The sequence below is a fragment of the Panthera onca genome, chromosome C1, assembly GCF_046562875.1.
Source record: "Panthera onca isolate mPanOnc1 chromosome C1, mPanOnc1 haplotype 2, whole genome shotgun sequence".
Lineage (NCBI taxonomy): Eukaryota > Metazoa > Chordata > Mammalia > Carnivora > Felidae > Panthera > Panthera onca.
In genome coordinates this window covers 119,342,287-119,364,458 of record NC_138346.1, presented here as the reverse complement: position 1 = coordinate 119,364,458, position 22,172 = coordinate 119,342,287, and the positions used below count along the sequence as shown (strand labels likewise).

General features: G+C 44.9%; 1 protein-coding gene across 2 annotated transcripts; it reads right to left on the bottom strand.

Moving 5' to 3' along the window:
- Nucleotides 1–1,291: 1,291 nt before the first annotated feature.
- On the bottom strand, nt 1,292–20,596 carry HMGCS2 (3-hydroxy-3-methylglutaryl-CoA synthase 2). 2 transcript variants are annotated; one of them, XM_060621725.3, is made up of 10 exons: nt 20,384–20,593; nt 15,614–16,068; nt 11,764–11,889; nt 11,012–11,176; nt 9,408–9,573; nt 7,427–7,597; nt 6,004–6,110; nt 5,272–5,397; nt 3,702–3,813; nt 1,292–1,652 (listed from the first exon to the last, which is right to left on the bottom strand). In XM_060621725.3, the coding sequence occupies exons 1-9, from the start codon at nt 20,485–20,487 to the stop codon at nt 3,707–3,709; spliced, it is 1,527 nt and encodes a 508-aa protein (XP_060477708.3). In that variant the 5' UTR covers nt 20,488–20,593; the 3' UTR covers nt 1,292–1,652; nt 3,702–3,706. The 2 variants fall into 2 exon arrangements, with proteins under 2 accessions (XP_060477708.3, XP_060477709.3); XM_060621726.3 differs by lacking the exon at nt 11,012–11,176 and having other exon boundaries at nt 20,384–20,596.
- Nucleotides 20,597–22,172: the final 1,576 nt, after the last annotated feature.

Genomic DNA, 22,172 nt, shown 5'->3' with positions numbered 1-22,172 from the left:
GACGCCACTCCAGAGACCTTAGGAAAGGCATATGTTGTCCCGCCAGGATTGCCAACTAGACTAAGGGCCCCAAACAGCTTGCTGAGGGGGAGCAGGCAGCAGGGTTCAGCAAAGAGGGGCTGCTGAGCCGTAGCCCCAGCTGGTGTAACCGGAGGAGTTCAGCACGCGCCCGGAGAGGGCTGGGAAGTCAGCTGATGCTGTGTTAGCTGCTCAAATCGGGGTTTATCTCGGATTTTCTGGTCCCTCTTGTGACACGAATGGCCTTGGGCACACAGTGAAGTGGGCTGGCTCAGCATCTCATTCCCACAGGCCCCGTGCCCCGCTATCCTTAGCGCCTCCCCTGCCAGCCGGCCCTGCTCCCCAACAACGGAAACCATCTTCTCTGCCTCATAGCACCCCTTTCTCACTGGAACAGCTGAGGAAGCTTTCTAAAAGGCCCCTTGTCCTCCGTCCCCCTCTCGCACCTCTCCCAGCTCAATCCCACCTCCCTGAACCACTGCTATTTTATGAGGACCCTAGAAAAAGCAGTGCCCTAACCCAAGGGGGTACAAACCATCTTGTGGTGGAAAAATTCCCTGGTAGCTACCAAAATTCTTTTTTTTTTTTTTGGCTGGAGGAGGTAAAAGCATGCTGTATTAACTTCTGCCCTGTGTTTATTGCCCTAGATAACACTGGCAAGGCCTGAACAAGGAGCTTTGGTTGCCCTTGAAGTCATTTCTAGCCTGTTCTGCGTGGTGGCATCATTAGATCAGGGAAGGAAGCTGGGCGCAGAAGCTGTTTCCCCTAAGCCTCTCAGAGAGTGGACCTGGACGGAGAGAGGGAGGGTGTGAGGTGTGTGCTTAGCAGTTTTACAGCTGGGGCGGGGGCGGGGGGGAGCGGTGTGGTGAGGAGACTGGGGGCCGCGGAGCCCGAAGGTCCAGCAGGCTTCTGTGCATGTTGGCTGGTGCAGGTTTTGTGCTGGTTTCCGAGAACTATAAGAGCAAGTTCCTCCCTCTAACTTTTGCATTGTGTCATATGGGTTTATATAGGGGCACCTGGGGGGCTCAGTCGGTTGAGCATCCAACTTAAGCTCCGGTCATGATCTTGCGGTTCATGGGTTTGCGCCCCACGTCAGGCTCTGTGCTGACAGCTCAGGGCCTGGAGTCTGCTTCGAATTCTGTGTCTCCTTCTCTCTCTGCCCTTCTCCTACTCACACTCTGTCTCTCAAAGATAAATAAATGTAAATAAATAAATAAATAAAAAAGTTCCCGGTATAAAATTTAGAAATTGACAGAAAAACTTAAGAAAGGAATGAAGCTATAACAGCACAGAAATTTAATAATGATACAAACAGCCACAAAGCTGTGATAAGCAAAGTTATCTGGATGTTTTCACAGTTCTAGAGGGCAGCGATTGTGAGCTAAGCCTTCTTTCCAACCCCTCCTCCCCAGAAGACCGCTGCAGTACCATAAGCCCTTGACAGTGATTGTGGCAGAGAAAGACATAAAGAGCGCTAAGGATGGCCCCTCACTCTCCAGGGGCAGTGCTTCTGGGGGCTACTGTGTCCGATCCAATCCATTTCCATCTAAGAGTGGGCTTTTAAAAATATGATCCGTGGGCAGAAATTCTGCTGGTGTAGATTTCTCAGGAACCACTCCATGGATCTGTAGAATTTAAAGAAAGAAAAGAACCACATCAATGCAACTCTCATCCTGGGCATTCCCCCCTTGCTCCTGGTACCTGTTTCTTGCCTGAGGTGAGGCTATGCAGAGGGGCTCTCCTACCTGGTCCTGAGGTCTGGGGAGCTCTGCTGCCCACCCAGACCCGAGCCTAGGTGCCTGAGCCCCCCCTGTGCCCCGTGCCACGGGAGCCAAGGGACACATCCTGCCTGATGCAAGAGCAGGCTGGTTGGGGTGCCTGGGTGGTTCAGCTGTGCTGACAGCTCAGAGCCTGGACCCTGCTTCGGATTCTGGGTCTCCCTCTCTTTCTGCCCCTCTCCCACTTGCACTCTGTCTCTGTCTCTCTCTCAAAAATAAATAAACGTTAAAAAAAATAATAGTAAAATAATAATAATAAAAAAGCAGGCTGGCAAGGCTGGATGGTGATGAGACGGAGCTCCCCAGAGCACCACACTGACATAAAATCTAACTCAGCTAAAATTTCATTGTGGTAGGTTCCTCGCTTGTACGAGTTATCAGCATGAGAGAGATGACGACAGGAGCCCCAGCTTTCCTCTTCAGAGGCATCATGTTTATGGATCGTGATGGGAAGGGAGCCTAATTCGGAAACTCTCCTTTGAAAGTCCCAAATTTTTCTGTCTCTCTCCTCTTTTTTTTTTTTAAATTAATTAATTTATTTTTTTGAGAGAGAACAAGAATGAGTGGGGGAGAGGCAGAGAGAGAGGGAGACAGAATGAATCCCAAGCAGGCTCCACACCATCAATGCAGAGCCTGATGCGGGGCTCGAACTCATGTACCGTGAGATTGTGACCCGAGCCGAGGTCACACGCTTAGCCGACTGGACCCCCCAGGCGCCCCCCTCTCTCTCTGCTTCTGATGCCCGAACTAGCTTGACGCATGCAGCTGTCTCCTCTTTGCCACTGACTTGCCCGTAAGAATCAGACTGCAAACAAGCAAGCCAGCAACCAGTGGCCCCAAGGCAGTGCCAAAGTCTGTGATCCTGCTCGCTGAGCTCGTGGGTCCACCACACCCTGCGGGCCTGGCCCGGCAGGCCCCTTGTCCACCTCGCCTGGCACTTCACATCCCCGCAGGGGAGGCCAGGCCGTGGGAACCGAGGACATCTGCATCCTGTGGTCTTGCTGCTTTATCCGCATATCTCCTTTCCCTGTGGGCTTCCTCCTCTTCCCTTGCTCCACACCTTGTCCTTCGCAAACCTTTTTACCCTTCTTCCTTCATCTACCAAAGGAGGGACACTATACACGTACACACACAGGAAGTATTTGGGGATTGCATTTATTGAGATTTATGGGTCGTTGCAGAAATTGCTTCTCCCTCCTCCATTCTGCATTTTACCAACTTGCAAGATAAACCGAAGGCAGATGTCTGAGTCCATGAACTACAAGATTCTAAATCGGAATTCTTGACTTTCCTTTTAAAAGCACCCAAAGAAGTCTCCCATGCCCCCTTCTCAGGCAGTCCTCTGGCAGGAACCCTTCTGTCCTCCCCACTCCCATCCCCTGCTGAGTTTCCACACCTCACCCCTTCCTCCCCAGGAAGGACTACATGGTGAGGCTCCCTTCCACCCAAGCTTCTGGCTCCAGCAGAATCCCCAGCACCCTGTTTCTTCATGGATCTGCCCCCAACACACCAGTGAGTACCTTTCCTGAAGCCACTCATCTTTGTTACTGGTCTGTCCCCGCTGGAAGAACAAGTCCCACAGGCTCAGGCTCACAGCCTGCTTCCCCTCATAGATGCTAACTTGGTTTCTGCCAAGCTTCTAGGGGACCTTGCCCTGGTGAGCAGGTTGGGTAAACCAGTTGCCCCCCCCTTTTTTTTTGACATTCCCAAGTTTCAAGCATGGCCCTTCCCCAGCTCTAGTCGTTCCAAGGCAAAGAGCCCCAACAGTTTGACGTGGTCCTCGTGGTACAAACTCCCCACCTCTGATCACCTTGGAGCTATCAATCCAGCCTGGCCTGGTGACACTATCGGAACTGCATCTGAAGAGGAAAAGCTCTGTGCCACCAGCCCTGCAGAATCACTCACCACCTTTAGACCGGCCGCCGGGCGTACTTGCGACGATGTAGCTCATCCACTTGCTCCAGGTACCAGGTGCCTGGGAACAGGCTGCTTATGTCACCAGGTGGTGAGAAATTCACTGTGGAGGGAGCAGAAGCAATGCTTAGGGAAGGCTGCATGGGGGTGGGGAAGAGACAATAGTCTGGGGATGCCTTCACGGTGAAGCTGTCCTGGCTGTGCTGCAAGGGGCTGTGAGGCCACCTCTTACCTCCCCCCCGACAGAGCCCGGGACCAGCCCAAGAACCAGAAGCAGCCATCTTGAATCTAGTATTTGGCTTGCCTATTAGAACTTTTCCTCAAGGAGTATGACCTTTCCCTACAGTAAACTCACCCTTCCTCTATTGAAGTCCTCATCATGTCCTTTTGTCAATGCTATCTGGCTTGAGGTATGTGTGCCTTTGAGCTTCCTGGCTTCTAACAGACACTTCCTTCCTAGCCCTAAATTCTCTGGATCTGATGCATTGTAGTATTTCTGTTCTTTGTCCGTCAGCATTCATCTTGGGTCCTGTTTTTATTTTGTTTTTCTTCTTTATTCTAACATGTCCCCTGTTGCAGACATGCAGACTACTAGGTCTAAAGTTTTCCAGAACGTTCCCATTTCTGTGAATTCTGTGTCCTTTTCATATCACACTGCAAGCCATGTGTCCCAAGTCTTTGAGAAAATATGTTTTGTTCTGGTACTGGTTTTAAAACCACTGCCTGGGTGGCTAGTCGGTTAAGCATCTGACTTCGGCTCAGGTCATGATCTCATGGCTCATGAGTTCAAGCCCATATTGGGCTCTGTGCTGACAGCTCAGAGCCTGGAGCCTGCCTGGGTCTCCCTCACTCGCTGCCCCTCCCCTGCTCGTGTTCTGAGTCTCTCTCTCTCAAAAATAAACATTAAAAAAATTGTTTTAAACCACCATCTGGTCTTTCCAGTTGTAACTTTAGCTTTTGTCTTTTTTTCCTTTGTTGCTTTTTTGGGGGGAGGACAATACTTTTTTTTTAATGTTTCTTAAGGAAAGGGGGCAGGTAGGCAGAGATAGTAATATCTGTTGATAGCTTATTTATATACATTAATTCATTTAATCAATTGGCAATCCTGCAAAGCTGGTAATGACTTTAGAATGAGACAACTGAGTAAGATTTCAATAGTTTCCCCAAAGATAAAGAGCTGATGTTTGTCATAGGTCAGTTTAGATTGGAATATCCAGCTCCAAAGTCTGGGTTCTTTCACCTGTTACACACATAGCAGTTTTCAAGACCACGCATCTAGTATCCTTGGGACTACACTGTCCCGTATCCTGTTTTGAGTAGGTAGCTACAGTCTATCCTGGGAAGTTACATGCTGCCTCCCCCCTCTTCTCTACTCTGCTAAATGCTTCCCCACTCAATTCTTGCACCCTTGGACATAACAGGTTTTCTCCCCATCATATCATAAACATATTTGCGCTGGCCCGCTGTAGTCCAGACTTCCGATGAATCCCCAGCTCTCTGCCCCTGGCATGGAATCTGAGAACAAAAATCCCTCTCTTTCTCTTCCTGCCCTTTTTCTTACCCTTATGGTAGAATTGTTCTCTTTGGTCCATTATTTCTGTGAACTCCTCGGGAGACATACGCTTCCGGGAGGCGAGGCGTTTTGGCAGGTCTGAGACACTGGACACCAGCTTCTCCAGGGGGGATCCTGGGAGACAGTGGCCAGACTGTTAAATCTACTTCACGGTCATTATCACTGCTGCTGACCATGAGTCCGATAGACAGCGAGGTTCTGTGAAAGTTCAGACCCTGAAGGAAAGTGCTGTGTGGGGCTTAGCATGTCAAGAAATGATAAAGGTCAGCAAACATAATGTTAGCAAAACATACAAGCAAACACACTCATCCAGCCAAGGTATGTCCCACACAGTGCTTACGTGTGCACCCCTGATCACATCTGACATAAAATAATCAGCAAATATTTATTTATTGGATATCTCAAACCCACCAACTTCCCTTTAACCGGTTGTGACAAATGACCATTGATTATTTCTTGCCTCGTCTATTTGCTGGAACGACCTGACTTGTTCCCCTGTTTTTGCCTTTGTTTCTCTTCAGTCTAGTCCAAGTAGGAGCCAGGCAAATGCTTCAACTACATAAGTTAGACAAACTTACTCCATTGCTTAAATCCCTTCAGGGAGTTCCTTGGCTTTTAATCACAACATCGTCTGTCAAGATAGGAGCCTCAGTAGTGATGAGGCAGAGCGTGGTTTCTTTTACCAGATGAATCTTACCAGAAGTGCCTGATAGAACTCACCTGGAGAAGCATCCTGGGACACTCGAAATGAAAAAAAACTCGCTGCCAAGCCAGAGCCATAAGAGAAGGCCCCAATCCTGGAGCCAGCCAAGTCTTGGGCAGAGTGCCTGCAGGGAAAGAAATCAAAACCCCAGAAACGTATTGGCATTATACTCTGCACTTCAAATAAGCCACCAACCTATTGGCCCAATCTAGTCAACCTCTTGCAAGTAGAAATGGGCTCCAGGCTCTCTACGCAAATAGGGACTTTTGGAAGACCCTGGGGATAGGCCCAGAGAGAAGAAAATCTGCCAGGAGGAGAGCAACTAAAATCCAAGCTACCGAAGGCACAATGAGCATAACGGAATTTGGGGGTATGAAAGGGGCTCCTTCTCACCTATGAGGACAAGATGAATTCAGTGAACTCGAAGTTTGGAGGTCAGACCAATTCAAGGCTTCCATGTTTGCTGGTAATGTTTCACCACATGTAACTTTTTTATCATCCCCTCATCAGTAATAATTTGATCGAGTTCATATATATATATATATATATATATATATATATATATATACATACATATATATATCTTATGTTATATACAGGTACTATAGTACAGGTATCACCTTATAAAACCCACAAAATAGAATATCAACAGAAATACCAAATAACATCTGAGCACTTGCTGAACACTACTGTTTCAATTCTTAAAAAAAATTTTTTTTAATGTTTATTTATTTTTGAGAGAGAGACAGAGTACAAGCGGGGGAGGGGCAGAGAGAGAGGGAGACACAAAATCCGAAGCCGGCTCCAGGCTCTGAGCTGTCAGCACAGAGCCCGACATGGGGCTCAAACTCATGGACCGTGAGATCATCACCTGAGCCAAAGTCAGAAGCTTAACCGACTAAGCCGTCGAGGTGCCCTTAATTCTTTTAGACATTTAACACTCATCAAAACCCAAAAAGGTAGGTATTATTAGTGTACACATTTTATAGATGGGGAAAGTGAGGCACACAGAGGTTAAGTATTTTTCCAAGGTCAAAGCTGATAAGTGGTATTTGAACCTAGGTTGCAGGTTCTACAGCTTGACTCTTAACCACCAGTTAAGTGCTCTCTAACTCAGTGGAGTGCTGTGTACTCTCTTCCTAAGTACAGAGACTTCAAATGGATGGGATAAAAACATGCACAAAAGTGCTCCTGTATACTTGCTGCATCCGGGCAGGTCTTGCACATCCCTTGACATCATACAACATCACATTGGAGACCATTGTTTAATACCGATAGTAAAGCTGCCTATACATATACTTTTGAAACAAGTTTCTTTCATTTTCTCTCCTTCTTTCTTTCCTTCCTTACAAATTTCTGAACTAGAAGAGGAACCAAACTTGGTTGACCCCTCTGACCGTGGGTTGGGAGGGAGATGGTGGGACCAGACACAGTACTCACTGGGACAGAAGGGAAGCCAAGCATCCATATAGCGATGAGGTGTATGTATTCCCGTTGTGCGTGGAGAGGTAAAGGGAGGCCTTGGTTTTCTTGTTGAACATGTCCAGAGAGACCTTTTGAAGTGCCTTATCCAGGTCCTTGTTGGTGTAGGTGTCTTCCAGCTTTAGCCCCCTGGGAGGCGGCCAGAAAAACAGGCCAGGTGAGACAGCATAAGAGGGGAGGAAAGTAACAGCTTCTGGAAAGAAGACTTTGGGGCACGTGTTTTTATTATAAAATATTAGGAAATACAGACAAGCACAAAGAAAAACGATGTCACTAAGAGTCCTACCATTCAGAGAGAGCACTTAGGTCATACTGTTCTTGCGGAATACATCCTGCTTTCATAGAGTTAAGTGGAAAATTAAATCATGCTATGCATTCTACTCATCATGCTTCCCTGGCTAATTTTTCCTATGACATTAAATCATCTTCCATAACATTATTTTTAAAGGCTGCAGAACGAGTCATGGTACAACATGCCCTACCTTAACTACTCTCCCCACGCCTGTCCCCCAGTGAAAACACTACAGCAAAGAGCTACCTGTTCCCTTCAACGTGTGGATTTACTGAACCAAAAGGTGTGCACCTCTTCAAGGCCTTTGCTTCGCGTTTTCCTATTTCTCCCCAATGTCCTTGTGTCAGTTGACACGTCCATGGTTGCCTGTCTTCCCAGAGCCTTGTCACTTCTGGGTGTTCAAATTTTAAAACAGCTATGTAAGGAAAATGGTAACTCGCTTAGATTCGTTGCCACTGAGTGCGCACGTTGAAAAATAGGATCGTGTGCATTTCTTCTTCGAGGAAATTTCTGGTCCATATCTTTTTCTCCGTTTTCTATCAGGGTGTTTATCTTATTGTTGATGAGGCTTTCATATATTAAAGACAGTAAACTATTACCTTTGGTGTATATTAGAATTTTGTTTTTCATGGGACAGAAACACTACTTCTAAGACATGGATCTAAGACATGGGTCTTAGAAGCAGTGTTTGTGCTAATTTTGATATTTTAGTTAGTGGTGAGGTTAGTAGGGGCAGTAGGTTAGCAATAGGGGCAAGTGTTGGTAGAATACACCAAAACTTGAAAAAAAACAGCTACCAAGAATAAAAGGGAATATTTTCTTCCCAGTGGGAACTGTATATTGAAGAGTCTTCTTTTCTAAATGTCTTGGAGTGATGCCTCAATAAATAGTACTCTTCTAAGGGGGTGAACTAGACTATCTCCATTTCATAGGTGGAGGAAGTTGAGGCAACAAGTGAGACATTAAACCAAAGGCAAGTGAGAATGAGGCCTGACGCTCCTGAAGTTGCCATCCCATACTGTGATTATCTGCTTCTAGGTGTTTCTGTAAGATCCTCAAGGCAGGGACCAGGGAGTCACATTCATTTTGGTGTCCTTAGAGTTTAGTATGATGCCTGACGCATAAAATGTTTTTTTGACTTGGGACACCTGGGTGGCTCCGTCGGTTAAGTTTTGGACTTCGGCTAGGGTCATGATCTCACGGTTTGTGGGTTCGAGCCCCGAGTCAGGCTCCGTGCTGACAGCTCAGAGCCTGGAGCTGCTTCAGAGTCTGTGTCTCCCTCTCTCTCTGCCCCTCTCCCGCTCATGCTCTGTCTCCCTTTCTCTCAAAAATAAATAAACATTAGAAATTAAAAAAAAAAATGTTTCCTGACTGAATGATTTAGCCACACTCCCTTTCCCCTTTTTTTCTTATTCTCTGAAGCTTCTTATAGCCACTTGATCTCGAGGTGCTGGCAAACGCCCTGTGCTCCCTGAGATAAAAGGAGGAGGGCGCTATGCAGACCATTACCCAATAACTCGTGGACTCCGTGTCATTTGTATTGTGTTGGAGGATTGCCCCTTCTCCCCCCATGGCTGCCTAGACGTGCAGAAACCTCCTCTTTCCTCAGCCCTCACGAACGTCTAGGTTCCCCCAAAGAGGACTCACCTGAAGTCCTCAAGCCCCTTATACAGGCTGGTCTTTGTGTTGCTGCTGGCTGACAGGAAGTCATTGAACATCAGGCGAGCCAGAGATTTCTGGACCATCTTGCAGAAGGGCGTGTGAAAGATCATAAACTGTAAGTCATCGAGAGTGAAAGGCCGATCGATGCCAGCTGGAAGAGGAAATGTGAAAGCAAGGATGTGCCATGGCAGATGAGCCATTTAGACCTGTGTCCCGCAACCTAAGTGTGCTGAGGGACTCATAGCCTCCAGCAACCCACATGGGTTTGTTCATTCACTTAACGAGCATTCTGCTAAGCACTTACTTAAAAAGAAAGAAGTGAGAGAAACAAATATTTTCTTCCTCTCTACTGTAGCCAACCTTTCTGACAGATAATTCCTCCAAATCAAACTACTGTTGCATTACTTTCTCTATTTTTCAGAGGAGGAAACAGAGTCTCTAAAATATGAAGCTAGGGCATGTGTCCACGATTACCCATCTTGAAAACGGCTGACTTTGGATTTAGGTTCTGATGTCTCTGACTCTACACCCCAGACTGTCTCTCTCACTCCAAGGAGGAGGGCAATGTGCCCTCTGCCCTTAGGAGTGTTTATAATTTAGTGCTGAGAGTCAAAGCAGCATCAATCAAATTTCGTAGGAGGTTAAGGAGCAAAATTAGAATGCCAAAAGGATTCCGAGCTGGTGAGAGTAATTAGCCAAGAGCGATTTTATAGTGGACGGGAGGTAGAGAGGTCCAGGTGGACTGCTTAACCCGTGGGGTCGGTGGCAGCTGGCATTCCTCTCAGCATGGTGGAAAGGGTCAAGAAGTGGCTCCTTAGGCCACCCCTAGAGCATCCGTGCTCTGGCACTTCTGTACATGCCTTTTCTTACACTGATGCTTGTCTGGGCAGGAGTACGCAGTTAAGAACCCTTGTATTTTCTTTAAAGTAGATTGCTCTGTATTTTTAAGCTGAAGTTTGTTTCTTTTCTGATTACGAAAGCGGTACATGTTTTCTTAGCAGGAAAACTCAGAAACTAAAGGTGAAAATAAAATTAACTTGTAACATTACCATCCAAAGACAAATCACTAATACGTTAGTGTACCAAAAATAGAGGTCAGATTTTTCAACACTAATATGTTAGTGTACCAAAAATAGAGGTCAGATTTTTCAACATCAACCAGACTTTAAGAGGTAGCAAACTACAAATCATGAGTCAAATCACTCCTGGCTTCAACAGAAACAAATCCTAGCCCCAGTAGGAGGTGGTTATTCTGACTCACCACAGTACCTCCCCAGGTGGCTGACACCCACTGGTTTCCTACTGGTGGCTTTGGTTCTGAATTGTTTGTTTTCTTTCATTTAACTTCATACTTGAATTTGGATGGCTTCCAGATGGACTTAAGCATAGACCCATGGAAGGGTGTCAAAGGAAGGGTACTTTCACTCTTGATGACTTACAGGGTGTCAAAGGGTGTCAAAGGAATTACATGAAGCAGTTCTCTTGAGATCATTTTTGGAGGAGAGAAGAAACCTTGTCTTAAGCTTTTAGGACAAACCCTTGGCCCCATGGAAATAGAGTCCCCATTTTCTACCCTCTGAGCCCCATACCTTGCTTCCACTGGTTCTGGATTTTTTGACGGTATAATGTGTAACATCTGTCCAAGGCCCGTAGGTAGCACTGGATGGAGAGCTTCCCATCCACCATTGGGTACTCTGTAGCCCCATCTGGTTTGTAGAAGTCGTATACGTTCTCCATGTGGGTTCCCCTAAGCCCTGGCAAGGCACACAGAGGGATTCAGGACTGTACAATGCAGTCCCCACAGAGCAGAGAGGATAGGGGAACCATGTGCCAATAATTTCTTGGTCTTCCTCTGTCTCATGCTCAAGCCTGAACCCACTCAACATCCCTCACACATTCAAAGGAAGTTGAACAGATTGTTGCCCTTATAGCATGAGATGTATATTTCCCTTTCCATACCTATACAGGCTTAAAATCTGGAATAGATGCCAAAAGTCTCAAGGGAGAACCTTTCTCCTCATACCCAATTATCTTCTTTCATATTCAGTTGCCAGTCTAGCTCCTTAAGGGTCCTCATCTACAGCATCAATGCCACTCGTTCCATGCATCATTATCCCCATGTGTGATCGTGCAGAAGAGGAAAGCTCACCGATCCCTCTCTTCCCTTCCTCCCTGCCCTTTGCTCCCCAGTACATACAGCCTTTTGAAGGCAAGCAATGTCATCCTCAAATCCATACTTTAGCTCTGCATAGTGAGTATGCCAGTTTGGGATTGGGAGCTATGTATTTGACTATGCCATGCACAGTCTCTTTGTACCACATAACCACAGTTTATCACAGACCTCTCTCGAGGGTCAGAGGGGCCTTGGGTCCAACCAGCATGGCCACAGCTCCAGCCCCACCTGTGGGACGAGCGTTACCACTGGGATAGACTGCAATGTCTCCACAGACCACCATTGCATAGCGACCTGTAATGAGAGACAAGACGTAATTATCATCACTACCAAATCTTGAGTAGATGGGGTGCTTTCTATGACCCAGGCACAATTTTAGGTAATGAAGATAGACCAGTGAACAAAAATAAATATCCCTGCTCTCACAATAAGCCTATATATCAGGTACAGTTATTCCCTCTTTATAGACAAAGAAATTGAGGCCCAAGGAACTTAAGTCACTTGGCCAAGGCACACAGCTAATAGATAGTATGATAAGGATTTAGGGTCAGGATTCCAACACAAATTCATTGAAACCCAAGAACCTTCTTTTAAGAATTCGAATAACTCCCAACTCCATCCCCAACAACAAAAATATTGTTTTATATATAGTTTATATATAGTTTGGAAACTATAAAAAAAAGTATTTAGAAGCTGTTAAAGAAAAGATTAATAAATTTGGCTATCTAAAAATTCAAACTTTTTATCAGAAACAAGCTCAGACAGGGGTGCTTGGGTGGCTTAGTTGGTTGGGTGTCCGACTTCGGCTTAGGTCATGATGTCACGGTCCGTGAGTTTGAGCCCTGCATCAGGCTCTGTGCTGACAGCTGAGCCTGGAGCCTGTTTCAGATTCTGTGTCTCTGTCACTGCCCCCCGCCCATGCTCTGTCTCTGTCTCTCTCAAAAATAAATAAACATTAAAAAAAATAAAAAAAAAGAAACAAGCTCAGACAAACTGGGGACATATTTACAATATTTAAAATCAACAAAAAGCTATTTTCTTTCATTTATAAAAGTCTCATAAAAAAAACAAGGTATGTAATAGGAGAATGGCCAATGAACATCCCAAAAAATATTGAAGTTCTCTTATAATGAAAAAAAAAGACAAATTCTTATTTTTCCCTATTAAGTTGACAAAGATTAGAAAGTTTGATAATATGTATTGTAAGAATGTACTTTTTAGTACATCTTGAAGAACAGTTTGGCACATTCTATCAAACTTTTATTTATTTATTTTAAAAGTTTATTTATTTATTCTGAGATAGTGTGTATGTGTGCGGGAGAGGGACAGAGAGGGAGAGAGAGAATCCCAAGCAGCCTCTGCTCTGTCAGCGCAGAGCCTGATACAGGGTTCAATCTCACTAACCGTGAGATCATGACCTGAGCTGAAATCAAGAGTCAGAGGTTCAACCGACTGAGCCACCCAGGTGCCCCTCTATTAAACTTTCAAATCAACATATGAAGCAACTCCATTTCTAAGAACTTATTCTTACCACATTATCACAAGCTATTATACAATGTTCATTAAAACATTTTTTTAAGGGCACCTGGGTGGCTCAATCAATCGGTTAAGCAGCTAACTTTGATTTCAGCTCAGGTCGTGATCCCAGGGTTGTGGGATTGAGCCCTCCATTGGGTTACACACTGAGCATAGAGCCTGCTTAAGATTCTCTCTCTCTCCCTCTGCCCTTCTCTCCCACTTGCAGGCTCTCTCTCTCTCTCTCTAATTAAAAAATAAAACATTTTTGTATAATTGTAAAAAATACACAGTCTAAAGATCTATCAATATGGGACCAATTAAATAAAGTTTGGCATATTCATCAATAGAATATTGTAAGGCTTTTCAAAGATGAAGTAGACCTTATATATAGGGATATAAAATGACCTCTAAGACATCATGGAGATGAGGAATAATATGTACAATGTTAAAAACTAAAACTGAATACTTATGTGTATGCTTGGAAGTACATAGAAAAATTCTGGAAGAATATATAGAAACCGTTAGCGTGAAATTCTGGAAAGTGATAATGAGGTGTTGAAAGGGAACTTTTTCTTCACTGTCCACTCTTTTGTGTATGTGTATATTTTTTAATTATAAATTTCAATTACTTTCACTAAAGAAAAAAAAGAGCAAAAATTGAAGTCTGCTGGACAATCTGAGGCTATACGACTTTTTCCTTCCCTCATACCCTACTGTCTTTCTGGAGTGATTCTGAAATTCCTGGTAAGTCCCAGAACCATCTCTGTCCATCTGAGGGATCCCAGGTGGAACGTTGGCCAGGTCAAAGCAGAAATCCCACCTACACTGATTTTGTCTAATCTTGGTGGTTGCCATTAGGCTAAAGTTTAAATACGCTTTTGTTTTGATACAAAATGATTCACATCTCAAGTTTTTTTTCCTCCCTCTGACCAAGACATCATGTTAAAGAAGGATGCCCTCCTGTGGAGTATGCTGCCACTCAGCAGAATCTACTCATTTGAAATGACATGCTTGAAGCTTATGATATTCCCGAAAAAGGTTCTGAGTTTTGGTTAAAGGTTGGTGAGTGTCCCTTGCCCTTCATTTCTATTCTCCAACTAAATGCTTGACTGGACATATTGGTGATGACAGGAGTAGGGGTTGCTGGACAGGCAATAAGTGCCAAGTAGGAGAAGCATTGTAAGAACATACTTGATGATGTAGGGGCTGGGACATCCCAAGTCAATGGAACCTTTGATGGTGAGGCTACACAGAACAGTCAGAATCAATACTGAATGGATGTGTGAATTGCACTGCCATGCTGTGTGATCAGAGGCAAAGAGTTCAACTCTTGGCCTCTCTTTAAACAAAGAATATTTGATTAGATAAACTTTAAGTTCCCTGCCAACATTAAGACTTTACAATTAATGTTAATTATGGTTTCTACAGTTTTAAACTCTAGTTTCCAACTTAGTAAATATACTAAGTGCCTTGACAGAAATGTTCTTTCACGGCTCTGTGAATCTCTTCTACAGTCTTTTTTTTTTTTTTTTTTTTTTTTTTTTTTTTTTTTTTTTTTTTTTACATTTATTTATTTTTGAGAAACAGAGTGAGACAAAGCGTGAGCAGGGGAGGGGCAGAGAGAGGACACACAGAATCTGAAGCAGGCTCCAGGCTCTGAGCAAGCAGTCAGCACAGAGCCTGATGCGGGGCTCGAACCCACAGACTGTGAGATCATGACCTGAGCCGAAGTCGGACGCTCAACCGACTGAGCCACCCAGGTGCCCCTCTTCTACAGTCTTTTACCATCCCTGCAAGGCAGGTCACCAAATAAGAACTCTGAGGCTCGAAGTGGTTAAGGGACTTGTCAACAATGATCAACAGAGCTAGGTTTCAAACTCTCAACTTGTTCTGTTTCTCTTGGACATTTTCTTGCTATCACAACAGGTGTTCATCCTCTAATATATCATTGAGGGAAAATATAAGTAAGAGACAGGATAATGTTCGTATGTTAAGCAAAAAACAATTTCCTAGTAACCAGGAAAGGGAGAAAGAGAAGAAATACTCTGTGTACTAGTGTATCCTGTGATTCTCTGGGTCTATTTCTACCAGGGTGTCTTCCCCTTAACATCTAAACTTGTACAAATTTCTGTCTCTCAGAGGCTAAAGAGAAGCTTACAAGAAAGAGGAATATATTGGGTTTGGTTTGGCATCTCACCCCTGCCACACACTATGTGTAAGATATTGGACCCTCCATTTTTTCACTGATAAACTAGGCATCAAAATCACTTCCTAGGCTGTTGGAAGTGAATGGCTATGTGCACATGCTACCTAATTAACAGTATAAAGCTATATAAGTCTAAGCATTTATCATCATTGTAGTTGTTGATGACAGCAGCAGCTGTATAAATGAGTTGTCCTTCATTCCCTGATGAAACCACTGGGGAAATGGAGAAACAAAACTAAGGATCCAGCCTTGAACCCAGCTCCTATCTTACACGAGGTCTCAGGCAGCACCTACCATCCCAGGAGCTGGACTCTACCCAGTTGGCAGCATTGAAGAGGGAGGCAGTGCCACCGTAGCAGGCATTGGTGGTATCTATGCCCTCAATGTCAGTGTTGCCCGAATCCTGGAAGAGCTCCATGAGCACTGTTTTGACAGCCTTGGACTTGTCGATGATGGTCTCAGTGCCCACTTCCAGCCTGCCCACAGAGTCCCACGGGAGCTGCGTGCGTTCCATCAGCTGCTGTACCACCGTCAGGCACAGGGAGTTGATGTCCTCCTGGACTGAGCAGAAGCCCATATGGGTTTGGCCCAAGCCCACTGTGTACCTCCCTGCTTCCACATTGTTATATTTCTCCAGGTCTGTTTGGTCCACATATTGGGCTGGGAAATAGACCTCCAAGGCAAGGATCCCCACATTCTCTGGCCAAGTATCTGTTTTGGCCAAGGGGACAGCAGGAACTGTAGAAAACCTGTAGTGGAGATAACAATCAAGATCTTACAAGTGGTCTCCAGCCAGTCTCCTCAAAATATAACACAGCAATTATTTCATCCATTTTTCCTGTATTTTGAAGCTATATTGTCAAATGAATGCAAATTTGAGATGGTTATCTTTCTGTTGAATTGACTCTCTTATCCTTATTAGATGTACCTCTTTATCTTTGTGATATTTCTTCCATAAGGTCTACTTTTCCTGATGTTAAGAAAGCTGCCTTCTTTTTTTTTTTCTATTACTGTTTGCATGGTATATCTTTTGCTGTCCTTTTATACGTTTAACTTCTTAGGGTCTTTATATTCAAAACATATCTCTTCTAAACAGCACATAGTTAGGTCTTTTTTGTTTCTTTTTTAACAAGTCTTACAATATTGATGCTTTAGTTGGAGTAACTAGTCCAATTACATTTATTGTGATGACTAATATAGATGGGATTAAATTGATTATCTCACTATTTATTTCCATTTCTCTCATATGGACTTTGTTTCTTTATTTCTTCTTTCCTGTATTCTTTTGGATTAAGCGAGTATTTATTATTATTCCATTTTATCCCCTCTTTTCCGTTTAGCAATGACCTCAGAGAGATTACAATATACATGCTTGGTTTATTGTACTCTAACTTAAATTAATACTTCTACTTTCTGAACAGTGAAAAACCATACTTTAGTTTAACTTCATTTATCCTCTCCCTCCCTTTGAGCTATTATTGTGATATGGTTTACTTCTACACATGTCATAAACCCCATAGGATATAATTTTAAAAATCTATCATTCATTTTTAAAGTGCCCCTCTCATTAACCTCCTTCCTCCTTCTTCTTTCTTTTTACTTCACAAGAACACACTTATTGTTTTTCTACTTTTTAAGGCACTTTGATGCTTGATTCCATCCTCTCTGCTTTTCTTGATTGGGCCTCCCAATATTTACTGAGCACATCCCACACAATGTTCTTGATGCCCAGTAGTGAAGACGACATCCTTTGTGCCCACCAAAAGAGCACAGTCTAATGGAAGAGGCATTTTACAGCTAAATACATAGTGTAAGAAGCAAATGCTGTGAGAATATGGAAGACAGAGAGAATAATTCTGAATGGAACAGAGAGGAAATGGGGAAGGAGACAGTGGAAGAGGGAAGAGATAATCTGTTTCTTTCCTGGACCTACCCACCTTGCTTTAACACTGACTGCTAATATCCCTGGTGAAATTCTGGAGTTTCTCCTTCCAGCTACAAGTACAGAGCTCACCAGGTCCACCTCCATCTGTTCACACACGAAAGTACCTGAAATCTGGTAAATTTAGTGATATTCTTCCTTTTACAGATGGTCAAATCATGGCATACGTTGGTGAAGTGATGTGCTCAGAGTACCTTCATAGTTACTCATGTGTTAGAAATACCCTGTCCTTTCACCACCTTGGGTGTCACCAAGGCACTCACGAGGGCCACTAGGGTCCTTTGACTCATATCTGGCTACAGAATTCCTGACCATGGTGAGGGACAGGATGGCTCCACAGGCTTATACATTTAGCTGTATGCCACCAGAACAGTAGCTCAGGTTGAGTGCATTTGTCAATCATCTTGAGGATTCTGGGCTTCTGGTAAACCCCAGTTCTCCCATCAGAAAGGTCACTTTGAAGTGCTGTGAGGCAAAGTGGGTCACAGGATCACAAAACAGTGAGGCAAAGTATAAATGTTCATCCATTTCTGACAAGAGAGGTTTGGAATTTAGTTATCTGCCCTATTTATTTGGTGTTCCTCCCAAATAATTGGAGTTTGTACTATCAAATATTTGTGGAGTGTCTTCCCTAGTACATAGGAGCTAATGGTTAGCCAGCACTGGTCTTGTGCTTGGCTAGCTTTTCCCTCAGACTTGTTTTCATTCTGCCTTCTCTAAGCTCCCTCCCTCCCTCTCTTTCCAATTAGAAATCTCAGCTTTCAAGGAGAGGTTCCAAGAATCAGCCACTTGGTAGCTTTTGTAATGATCTTAGTAGAGAGATATTTCTGGAAATGGATTCCAGAGATTTGAAGAAAAGTTAACATGTAGAGGCTTCCAGAAACATCAGACCACTGGAGTTAAGGGGACCCTTTTAATCTTGCATTTTCTCTAGAGAGTAATCACTTTATTTCATTTAAAACTGGTTTGTTCTGAGGAGGTTGCTTGGTTCAAGAATACACATTAAGCTTTTATTTCTTTATTCCATCTCTCCTCCTTCTCTTGTGTTTCAAAATTCACTATTATATGTCAGGCACTGTGCTAGGGAGAGGCTGTAGAGGTAGAGAGGGAAGGCAAAAAACAAGAGGAGGTCAAGATTCTTTTTTTTTTAATTTTTTAAATGTTTTTATTTATCTTTGAGACAGAGAGAGACAGAGCATGAGCAGGGGAGGGGCAGAGAGAGAGGGAGACACAGAATCCGAAGCAGGCTCCAGGCTCTGAGCTGGCAGCACAGAGACCGACGTGGGGCTCGAACTCACAGACCGTGAGATCATGACCCGAGCTGAAGTCGGACAATTAACAGACTGAGCCACCCAGGCGCCCCGTGGAGGAGGTCAAGATTCTTGAGGACTTCCTTGACCAGTGGGAGGAATAGACGAAAACATACATATATACATGCATACCCCGACGGAGAGCTAGAATGTGATAAAGGCCTCAAGAGAGATATAGGCAGAATCCCACAGGAGTTTGGAGGAAGCAGAGATTTCTTATGGGTAGAAGGCTCAGGAAACATTTTGTGGAAGAGGCTACATTGGAGATCAACCTTGATGGATGAGTGGAGCTTCTGCTGATGAAGAACTGGAGGGGGGCGGGGCGGTGGGATGGCAGTCACAGTGGAGGGTGACTGAATACAGTCCCCTCCTGTGGAGTGGAGAGTGGAGGGGATTAGGAACACAGCACAGGAGAAAAGTAGGTGGGGACCATCAAGTGGAAGGCACGACTCTTCCTTAACAGGCAGTGAAACATAAGCTAAGATGGGAGCAGTTCTTGGGTTAGATTTTGAGCTGGTGTTGTGGAAGGGACAGAAATACAGAGAGACCCATAAAGAAGATTGTTTTTTTTTTTTTTGTTTGTTTGGTTGCTTTTTTTAAAGTAGGCTTCATGCCCAGTGCAGAGCCCAATGCAGGGCTTGAAGTCAAGACTCTGAGACCCAGACGTGGGCTGAGATCAAGAGTTGGATGCTTAATGCTCATCCAGGCCACAGAAAATGGGATGAGCTATGAGTACATCAGAAAAAGGAAATGTGAACAAAGATCCCAAGTGTGAACCAAGGATGCCAGAAGGAGAGGCAGGTTGGTTGAGCTCTGAGGTTTGTCTCTTTCTGGGAAGCCCACTGTTGCTTATTAAAACAAGCACACCTAGGTCAATCCCTTCCTCACAAATACAAAAACAGGTTAAATGCTGAGCTGGGACATTAGACTTGTCTAAAAAGGGTGGGGGAGAATGTGGACAATGGCAGAGAATCAGTAAGAGAATAAGAAGCTTAAGGAGCATCAGCCCCTACTCTACACATTCATACAGCCAGGTTCCCTGAGTCCCAGGCAAGGGAAGACACTAGATCATAGTCATTTTTCTAAGTATTCATGGAATGCAGTGTGGGAGGAATGGGCTAGTCCCACGGCTCAGTGGGTCCCGAGGTGCTAGCTGTAGTTATTTTACTACCAACGCTGGTAGGCTCCAAGCACATGGGCCAAAGCAGAGGAGTGTTTACGAATAAAAGGTATGTGTGTGTGCTTCTGTGCGCAACACATTGCGCATGCGCGCACACACACACACACACTTATCTTTACATCCCATTTCCCCTTCTCATGAAATCAGAGAGCAGTGAAACATGCTTCTGATCCCCAGTCCATTGGGAATCTTGCTGCAGTGATTGAGGCAGCGGGTGTGACTAACATTGCAGTTGGCACAGAATGCTGTGGGTCTTGGCAGGAGCTCAGGGTAAAGGTGGAAACAGTGGTGGAGAAGAGAATGATGGGGCGGGGGGGGGGGGGTCCCCTGGTACTGATATTTCCACTGCTTTGTGCAGCTGGGGGAGTGAAAGATGTCATCTGTGAACAACAGGTATCAGAGGTTCGGGATCCCGGAGCTCTGCAGCTGAGGGACCACCTGTTTAGAGAGAAGGTAGCTGAGACCCTAAAGGGGTTAACTTGCCTATCTAAGGCTGTGCACAGGCCTTGCCCACTTTTCACTGGGATTCTACCAAGCTTTTCCTCAAGGCAGGCCCTCTGCCCATCTTTTACTGGTACCACGACCCTTCTCAAAGAGTGGTCTGCACAGTCCCTGGGAACAATGTGACTCACCTTTGGTGGGCTCCTGGGAGAAGGCTGGCAGGTGAGAGGGAGGGTTCCTGCATTGCTTTCTTCACTTGCAAGACCCGTTTCACTGAAGTCAACAGCCGTTGCATTTCCAGAGAAATAAGCAGAAAGCCAGCGATTCACAGTCCTTGGGAGAGTTACCCAGAGGTGCCCCATTAGGCTTTATAGAACTCTGAGATTCCTGCCTCTGGAAGCCCCACCCCTGCTTATCAAGGCTCATTTGGCTTCTAAAACTGGGCCAAAGTTCTCAGAACATGGGCGAGTCGAAGACAAACATCATCTCTCCAACTTGTATGTAGCTGCCCTGAGCCTGGGCATGTGTGGGGGTGGATGGCTCTGATCCCTCCTTTCTCAGCCTTATTTATAGCCAGCCACTTCATGGGGCTGTGATGGTCCTTGCCACACATCCTGAGGTAACACCACCTGGCCTGTCTTGGACCCTGGCTTCTCAGCTGACCTATTCTTGCTTACTGTTCCAGAATGCTCTCTGTGGAGTTAGCAGTTATTATTTTAATATGTTATGCATAATAAGGGGCATCTTTCAAAACCAAAAGGATGAATAATAGTAGTTGGGAGTGGATGTTGGCACACAGGCAAAGCGCTGGGAGTAGAGCGGATGTGGACTCTGCTCTACCTCTCCTCTCTTTATCATCACTCTTGCACGTGTATAGCTCTACACAATTTTCAAGTCAACTTCAAGAGGTGTTGCCATAGAAGTATGGGACCCCCAAAGGGGCTCCCCAGGAAAGGCCCACTTTACAGATGAGGCCAGTGATATTTAGTCAGATGACACTACTTTCCCCAAGACCTAACTGACAGATTAGGGACTCAACTGTGCCTTTTGACTCCCGATTCTGGTCTTTCCACTCTACTCTTTTACTTCTCCATAAAAAGGCTCCGGCCATCTGACCTTCCAGTGAATTGTTCCCTCCACCCCTCTCTCATGGCACCAGTCTTTCCCTGTATTTTACAAAGGTCACGCATTCATTCACTGGTTCACTCAGTAAACTTCCCTAACTCGACTCTGTGGAAGGCAGGGAGAAGAGCCAGAGTGGTTCTTGTTTTAGGGGAATCAGAGGTGACTTCATTTCCCTACAAACAGAGACCTTCCAGAAGTCTAAGTCTCCTGGGTCTTCCATCATGTTTAGATTCTTGCCTCCATATACCTTGGTGCATTACTGCCCTATCTCCCCACTCACTCTGTCACCCGTGCCCCAACACTCAGCCTTTGGCAAAGTTCTGTCATCAATCAAAATTCTTTATTTCCAATTTCTCTTCTGAAAATGACCTTTGTTTCTTGCTCTGTCTCAACCTACAGCTTTCAAATGGTGGTTGGGCTCTTTGCCAGCCCAGTCATATCCACCCCCCTGCCTCCGTTACTCTAGGTACCACAGTGCTCAGAATAAGGCACATGTCCTCTTGGCTCTGCATTGATACTTCCGGAGAATTTTTCCTCTCCCTCCTCTCAAAAGCCCCACTTTCTTCAAGCCCACACACTTCCTTCTTGAAGTCAACTGACAATCTTGCTCCACTCCCCTCGTTCATGAGGACTGAACCACATGGATCACTGCCTGCTTGTCCACATCAATTCTCTCAACATTCATGAAGATGTCAGCCTAGGTAATCCACTCCAACTTTTCACTTAAGTTCCCACTTCTATGACATTGTCCTCCACGTGCCTTTAGCCCTCCCGCTGTGCACTCATACTCCTGACCATATCAGTACAGCATCCATATTACATCCTAAATTTTAATTTCATGGAGCTTAATTTCTA

Bases quoted from the DNA above. Each gene is read 5' to 3' on its own strand.
- HMGCS2 (XM_060621725.3), bottom strand. From the start codon at position 20,487: ATGCAACGGCTGTTGACTTCAGTGAAACGGGTCTTGCAAGTGAAGAAA. The intron at 11,890-15,613 runs GTAGGTGCTGCC...CTCTCATTACAG, and splicing joins AGAGTCCAGCTCCTGGGATG to GTCGCTATGCAATGGTGGTC. The intron at 11,177-11,763 runs GTCTGTGATAAA...GTGCCTTGCCAG, and splicing joins CCCTCTGACCCTCGAGAGAG to GGCTTAGGGGAACCCACATG.